General features: G+C 40.0%; 1 protein-coding gene across 1 annotated transcript in view; it reads left to right on the top strand.

Moving 5' to 3' along the window:
* The first annotated feature begins 465 nt into the window (after positions 1-465).
* The window catches only part of ABCA4 (ATP-binding cassette, sub-family A (ABC1), member 4), a 71,711-nt gene continuing 64,808 nt past the window's right edge, over positions 466-7,368 (top strand). The window contains exons 1-4 of the mRNA XM_010132601.1: positions 466-531; positions 4,461-4,554; positions 5,075-5,216; positions 7,041-7,180. Coding sequence (XP_010130903.1) covers positions 466-531; positions 4,461-4,554; positions 5,075-5,216; positions 7,041-7,180 — 442 coding nt within the window. The remainder of the gene's footprint in view (positions 532-4,460; positions 4,555-5,074; positions 5,217-7,040; positions 7,181-7,368) is intronic.

Below are 7,368 nucleotides of genomic sequence, written 5' to 3'. Positions count from 1 at the left end.
GAAACTAGTTCTGTTTCTTATCTCAATATCTAAACAGTTTTATATAAACTAATGTCCAGTTGAAAATCCATCTTTTCTTGGAAAAAATAGTTTGAAAGCATATTTTATCTGACAGATAAGGCAACAATTAGCTGCTTTCATTACTTACAAATCCAAGTTAATAGTGGGATTCAATGTTAATGACTTTTTTTCATTTGAGAGACCATTTTCCTCTCCATTGCTTTTCATCTCTGATAAATGTGTCACAGAAACACCGTCCAAACAAAGGAACTATCATGTATGATAGTATATCAAGTGCAAAGTTAAATGGTGCAGACGATTAAAGGAACCGATCTCTATGATAACATAATCTTAAAATAAAACCAGAAAGCTGTTATTTTGCCCTGAGGTCTGTTCCAGCTGTCACCTGAGAAATGGCAATGCATCATTTGCCACAGGTTAACCAGAAGCTGTTGAGGCAGAAGAATGAGCTTCTTCAAGCAAGTCAGACTTCTGCTCTGGAAGAACTGGATCCTCCGAAGAAGACAAAAGGTAAAGTATTAGTCTTTGGATTTCATCTTTGGACCATGCACTCCACTGGATGAAGTGACTGGTACATCTATTGGCATGTAAAAAGTATTAATTCCTCAAAGAATCAAATGCAATCTTTGTAAGGGCCTGCTGCCTGGGACCTTCTCTGGTACAGTCCGCAAATCTGCTCTTTGCAGACTAAACATAGAATACTTGTATTGGGTTGGGGGTTTTTTTGGCAAATAGTATTGTGTACCAGGAGAAGAGTTGTGGGTAGTAATATTTTTGTATTTTGACATATGAAGATCTGCTGTTGGAAGACATCATGGGCACTATTCAGCTCAGGGAGGTTTGGTTCCTAATTTTAGATTTGTTCCTCACCCCCAGCTGCTCCTAGATGTGAGTCCAGTTAGGGCCCTAAAGTTCACATAGATTTTCTTCTTTAGTATGGCTGAATGACATAGGTAAAGTGAAAATCAGAGAAGTATTTAAAATCCTTTCAAATGCTCTTAGATCTTCTGAAACTTTGTCTTAGAGCAAATTTATCTATTGCTTTCCACCTCATTTCATCATTGTTCTTTCTTCATTTTCTGGTGGGTTTTTTGTTCGTTTTTTTTTTCCCTTTAATTCAAATTTTTCTTACAGTCAGGCAAAACCTCAGGCTAGAGTCTTGGTCATCTGATATACTGCAACTACTTCTGTCCGGCAAAGGAAGTCCATTGGCCTGGTTTCCAGGCAAAGGAAGTCCCTTTGACGTCCTATAGAGATAGACTACTTGTTTCACACTAAAAATAATAGAGAAGTACATTAGGGCATCTGTGAGGCTGTAACGGTCATGCAAACAATTTTGCCATAACAACAGAGATCAATAGGGTCAAACTGAAGCATGTGATGAGTTGAAATGCTGACCTGGTTTTAGTCATTAGCAATGTCTCACGTGCTGAAATTGCCAGTATCAAAGGATTATCTGATTTTCTTCATAGACAAATCTAATGTCTCTTTCATAGCATCCCAACAGACTTTCTCCCACAATCTACATTGCCATCAAACACTGATGCATATAATAATGCCAGATCATGATTTAATAGAGTATGAAAGTCACCAATCCATACTTGAGCTAAATTACACCAAATATACAAACCTCTTGTTGAACCTTCTTTTTAAGGCTGGACTTCAGTTACAGATTGTCAAGGAGCTGTAGTAGTTTGGTTCTCAAATTCAGGGGAAAATAGAAAAAAGAAAGAATCCACAAAAAACCAACCAACCAACAACAACAACAAAATAACCACCAACAACAACAAAAAAACCCCAAACAAACAAATGCAAAAACCAAACCCAAAACAACCAGAAAATCCACAACTTTCTGATCTTCAAATGTGCATACTGTGAGGATGGGAAGACACTTTTTTAGTTTTTAGCAAATGTATCTTTATGTAATTTGTCTTATATTTTGTTTGGGCAAATCTGCTCAGATATGTCATTCCAAGTGCCTGCTTGGTTTCAGAAATTCTCCTTTTTCATGTTTATTCTTTCCTATAAAATTTTCAAACATAGTAATTTGGTGTTTCCTGGTGTTGCCAGAGATCCCATTCTAGCGTGGATGCACAGTGATTTAATCCACAGTAGAGAAATATTTTCTAAACTCTGAAGAGTAAAACATTTTACAAGAGAGTCAGTAAAAATAATTTCCTTTTCTGAGTACATAAACCTACCTGCTTATTTGTCCACAGAGAAGCAAGGTAGCCAAAACAAAAATCCATAATGTCAAAAGTAGCTATAAAATGTGTTTTGGGAAAATCAGGCTGGTTTTTGTTAAACGTGCTGCAATACCATAAATAAAGGCGTATACAATCTTCTACTCAAAGTCATCAGGAAAGACTTCCTTGCATAGTTAGCAGTTGATCCCCAGCCAATTTAAGCTTGTCACATTTCTGTGGTCTTACCACTGTGCTTGGTCCATTCCAGCTCTGTCTGGATATTACATTTCTCTGTGCATGTTGCTGGGATTTCTGGCTGTTATCCTGGGGTTCTGCAGGCTTATGGGCTGCTCTCTGATCCTTCTAGTGAGTTCTGAGACAGACACCTGTGTGTCCTCAGGAGAAGGATCACAGGGAAGAATCAGAGGGCTAACAGCACGTAGTCTGTCCTTACTGCATGACACATTGTGTACCAGCTTGAAAGAACGCTTGAGAGTGCTTTAGCCTTCAATCCCTTCTAAACTAGTTAGCTCAGACAGAAAGCAATTACTGAATTCAAGTCAGAGGATTCTGTATTTTCTGGGAATAAATTAAGAATATATGTTTGAGCAATAACCCAGGTTAACTCTGCAGCAATGACAACCAAGGAGTCTCCCCAGTTCTTACCCCTCTGAGTTTATGGGTGTGTAGTTCTTGTCCCAAACCTCTTATTGAATACATGGCAATAGGTCTTAATCAGACCTTGTGTACCCTGCTGAGAAAGGTGAGCAACACTGTGAGCTGTACAGGGCAGCTGTCAAGAAGAGCTGTTCAATGGCAGGTTCCCTTCTCTAATAATGGTGTCATCTGCCCTTTGCTGCCGGTAAGATGTTTGTATGGCTTGGAAAATATCAGGCATGCATAACTTCTGGGGGTTGGGGGGTGGGCGGGAGGGGGAAGGGCAGGTAGAGAGAGGCGGAGGTTCTATTTTAGAGAAAGAAAGCCTTAAGAGAAAAAGTATTGAATAAGAAATGGTTGGCCGGTGTAAAGCTTTCTAACCTCTTGCTGTAAGCATAAGCTGTGCTTAACTAAAGCTGTTGGACAAAGTTACAGTGCAAAACACAGGGCAGCTCCAAAAACCTGTTCTTAATTATGCTGTGGAGTATTTTCTGTCCTGCATAGCTCAGTCTGGAGGAAGAAAAAAAAAAAAGGCATTCGCATGTGACCCATCTTGTCTCTTGCTCTGCCGCTGTATGCATTATTGTTACATATTTGGTGCCTGGTTGGAGAGGCAGGAGCAAAGGAAAGGAGGCAGAGAGGGCTTTCCTGTGCTTGTCCTACAGCCCAGATTCTGTAGAGTTTGTCCTGGCTCTTGTAGGGAGGAGAAGAAAAAGTGCCACGTGGCTGGACACAAAAATCCCACAGCTGGTCCTCAGAGCCCAGAGCCTCTGTCACAGGATCAAAGGGTTGTAGTTTCAAACCTCTGCCAAAACACACAGAGGCAGTAAAACAAACTGAAACACAGGAGTGGAGGAAACAGACAGAAAACCAGGCAGGATGTTGGCCCGTGGTAAAGCAGTGCCCTTGATATTCTGTCATGACTGGGAACTGGCAACTGTTCTAAGTATATTGAAAGATCTGGACAGTAAATTGGCTGTTGATGGGGTCTTCTATGTTCTGAATAAGGTGTTTGATCTTAATATATGTATTTCTACCTGTATTAGAAAATTAATAATGTTGAAATTAATGAAAAAAAGAAGCCAAAGTAAAGATCAAAGAATGTGAACTTATGCTGAAGTCTTTTATCTTCGGGTAAACACAGTGCACTGACAGCCTTATAGTGAGCCCAGGATTGCAAGAGTGCAGATGAAAAAAAACCCCACACTTTTTCTGTCTTGCATCTAATCCTTTTTTCCTGTATCGTTATAGAGTCATCCACTTTATATAAAAACTATTTAGACTTTTATCTGTTCTATCTGGCAGTTTAGTCTATCTGACATCTCTTTTTACCTCAGTCAGGATGCTTAAACATTTCTTTAGGAATGGTGGAGAAGCCGCTGAGTTTACGGTGACGCTTCATGGGGCTCTGATGAAATCCTTGCTATTTCTGGGTGTCCTTTCCAAATGCTGAAACAGGCAAGGGATAGCCATGGGCACATGCTGCACTGGATATTGCTACTGTGAGGAGGGGCCTCAGCCCTCTAGTCAATTAGTGACTATACATGGCTCACTTGTAAAATTTATTTTGAATATATTTTACTTGTTTTTTTCCAGCTTCGTTTTCTGGTGGAACTGTTATGGCCTCTGTCATTATTTCTTGCCCTTGTCTGGCTGAGGAAAGCTTATCCACTGTATCGCCAACATGAATGTAAGAACATTTAAGATCTTTTAATGCTCTGACTTGTGCTAGGTAATTGCTAGAAGTTCTCAGACAGAGATACTGGGACCTGTTTGCCAAGTATTATTCTCCAGTGGCAAAAGAACAGACTTTACTTCAAGGAGTTTAGTTACCTATAGCCATATATTGTAAAAATTACTGGTGAGGACAAAACCAAAAAATATAGCTCTAGTTTTCCTGTGTGATGTTTTGTGGTTGGACTTAACATGATGTCTTAAGAGTCTATGAAATCACAGATTTCTGTAATTCTGTTACTGAGAAAGTACTGCCTCACTACTTACTAGAAAAAAAAATTAAGAATACAATTTTTAGTTGAAAATAGCCGTATTGCTTATATCAATGACTTTTTTTTTTCCTTTGGAAAAAAGAAACCTGTATGATTTCCATTACGTTCCTTCTGTAGTGAGGCAACCCATCATGCTATTTAAATTCACACAGCTGCATTAGAAAAGACACCTGATCATTTATATTTTGTGTTTCCATACTCTAGGTCACTTTCCAAACAAGGCAATGCCATCTGCAGGGACGCTGCCATGGTTACACGGCATCTTCTGTAACATGAATAACCCCTGTTTCCGCAGCCCAACCCATGGAGAGGGTCCGGGTGTTGTGTCGAACTACAACAATTCCATGTAAGCAGAGCTCTATGTGTGAGATTGGGTTGCAGTTACACAGGCCTGCTTGGCAACTGCTGATAGCCTGCTCCTGGCACCTGTTGAGTATACATGGGCATGAAAGATGCAAGGAGGAGGGATGGAGTATCCTCAGCCTGCTTAGGAAAGTCCCTCAGTGCACTAAGGGGTATTTTAAAGAATTGTTCTGTGGTGTGAACAAAGAGGGAAAGGTGAGCGTTTAAAACACCGGGGTGCAAATACTGGAAGACAAAAATTTTCGGTTCTAGCACATCAGTTTCATTTCAACAGTGGTCGGTGAAGTTGAAACAGCTCATGAGGTAGGTTTGGGCCTTTCTGAGAAAGAGCTAGGTTGTGCTAGTCTTTAATGAAACACATGTTCACTTAAATCCATCCCTTCTATTACTTACTGCTTAGTGAATGTCTTGAGACAAATCTTTTTGATACAAGAATATGAAACTGCAGCTAAATTTTCTTATCACTTGAGTTGTCCATTCTGGATGAGAGCTCGAATGAAGTAACAGCAAAGGAAAATCTGTACTGTCACTTCTTGCGTAGCACCTGTCTTGGGTATATACTTGTGAGACTTTAATCAGCATAGTAACCTTAACTAAGCTTGTTACCAAAATAGGAGGATGGGAGATTTCAGACTGTTAGTGGAAAAGAGCTGTGGGAGTGCTTTATTGCATTGTTTCTTACAGCTGAGTCATGAAAGACAGCGTACTGGACAAAGACCCTTAGAGTAAAAACCTGTTAGGACAGCTCCACATCTCCCTTTGCAAATAGCCCACTTTGGAGCATCCAATCATTAAAACTGATGAGCTAACAACATTAAGGCTGTTAAGGCTCCAGTCATGTCAAAGTCCATGGCTTGAAGTTCACTTAACATTTAACATCCTGTTCCTAGTGAACAGGATTTAAAATAGTCAGCTGGACTTTTTTTGTGGAGTACAGTCACTCACACAGTGCAGCTAGTTTTCTAGCTTGTTTTCTGTACATTCTAGCTTTTCTACGTTGCTTATTACAGAGCAAAATGTCCCTTTGTGAGTCAGAGTAAATTCAGTGCATTGCAGAGGAAGCAAATACATTGTGTTTTCTGAACGAATTTAATCTTTCCTGTTTGCTGTTTCCTGTAAGCTAAAATAAGTCAGGAGCACTGAGACATACCTTCCATGTATGGAAAAACATAACACTGTTAAACAAATGTAATGGCCTCCCTTGCTGCTAATAAGAGTTTTTCGTACTTGTTTATAAACGCGGGTGCCTGATTGCATCCTTGTTGAACAGCATGTTCTAACCCATAACCAGTAGGTGAACAGCTGCCTGAGACAGTTTTCCTGCCTCTCCTAGAACAACTGTTTTGAAGGGATCTAAACACCTTACATTGGAGGGGACTGAGCTGGGAAAGGATGGAGGATTCCCTGTCTGAGCGATTCTATGTCACTTACCTGGCTGGTAAGTGACTTGCAGGGCTGCAAGTGCCCAGCGGGCACCATACAACTACAGAATCAGTGCAGATTTGCATAATAGCGGTGAGGCAAATGCTGTCTGGGCAAGGTCCTGTCTCCATAGCATGGCTAATGGAGAAGGTGTATGAGAGCCCTCTTAAACCTGCTGGGAGTTCCAAATCTCACTGAGTCTAACACCACCTGATACTGCTCTGTTGTTACCACAAAACTGAACTTTGAGTTTCAAGACTGACAACAAAATAACTTGTTTTTTCCTCATCACTAACACAGACAGTGAACTTTGTTTTTTTTATGTGAAAGGTCATCAAGACTCATCAGTCTTAAGTTATTGTTGGTTCACTATTTCTTCTTTCAGCCTTGCAAGGGTATATAAAGATGCTCAGGAGCTCTTACTGGAAGCCCCTGAAATCCGTCACCTAGAGAGAATCTGGGAAGAACTGATCATTATGACTCAGTTTATGGAAACAATAAGAACTAATCCTGAAAGAATTGCAGGTAATTGTTTTGTCTATATCCTTGAGACTATTGATTTTTTTCTTTCTGAGAGCTCACTAGTAGTTGCTCTGCAGACTGGCGACTTGGTAATGTATTTTACATCGGCTGTTACTCTATTTACTGTTAGAGAAGGATAAGCCAAAACTCATCCAGTATTGTAACAAACACCTTTCCTTTGAGAGAAAGGA

This window comes from Buceros rhinoceros, unplaced genomic scaffold (genome assembly GCF_000710305.1).
Source record: "Buceros rhinoceros silvestris isolate BGI_N320 unplaced genomic scaffold, ASM71030v1 scaffold11020, whole genome shotgun sequence".
Classification (NCBI taxonomy): domain Eukaryota; kingdom Metazoa; phylum Chordata; class Aves; order Bucerotiformes; family Bucerotidae; genus Buceros; species Buceros rhinoceros.
Note: the sequence above shows the minus strand (reverse complement) of the source record. Positions and strands in the feature narration are given on the sequence as shown.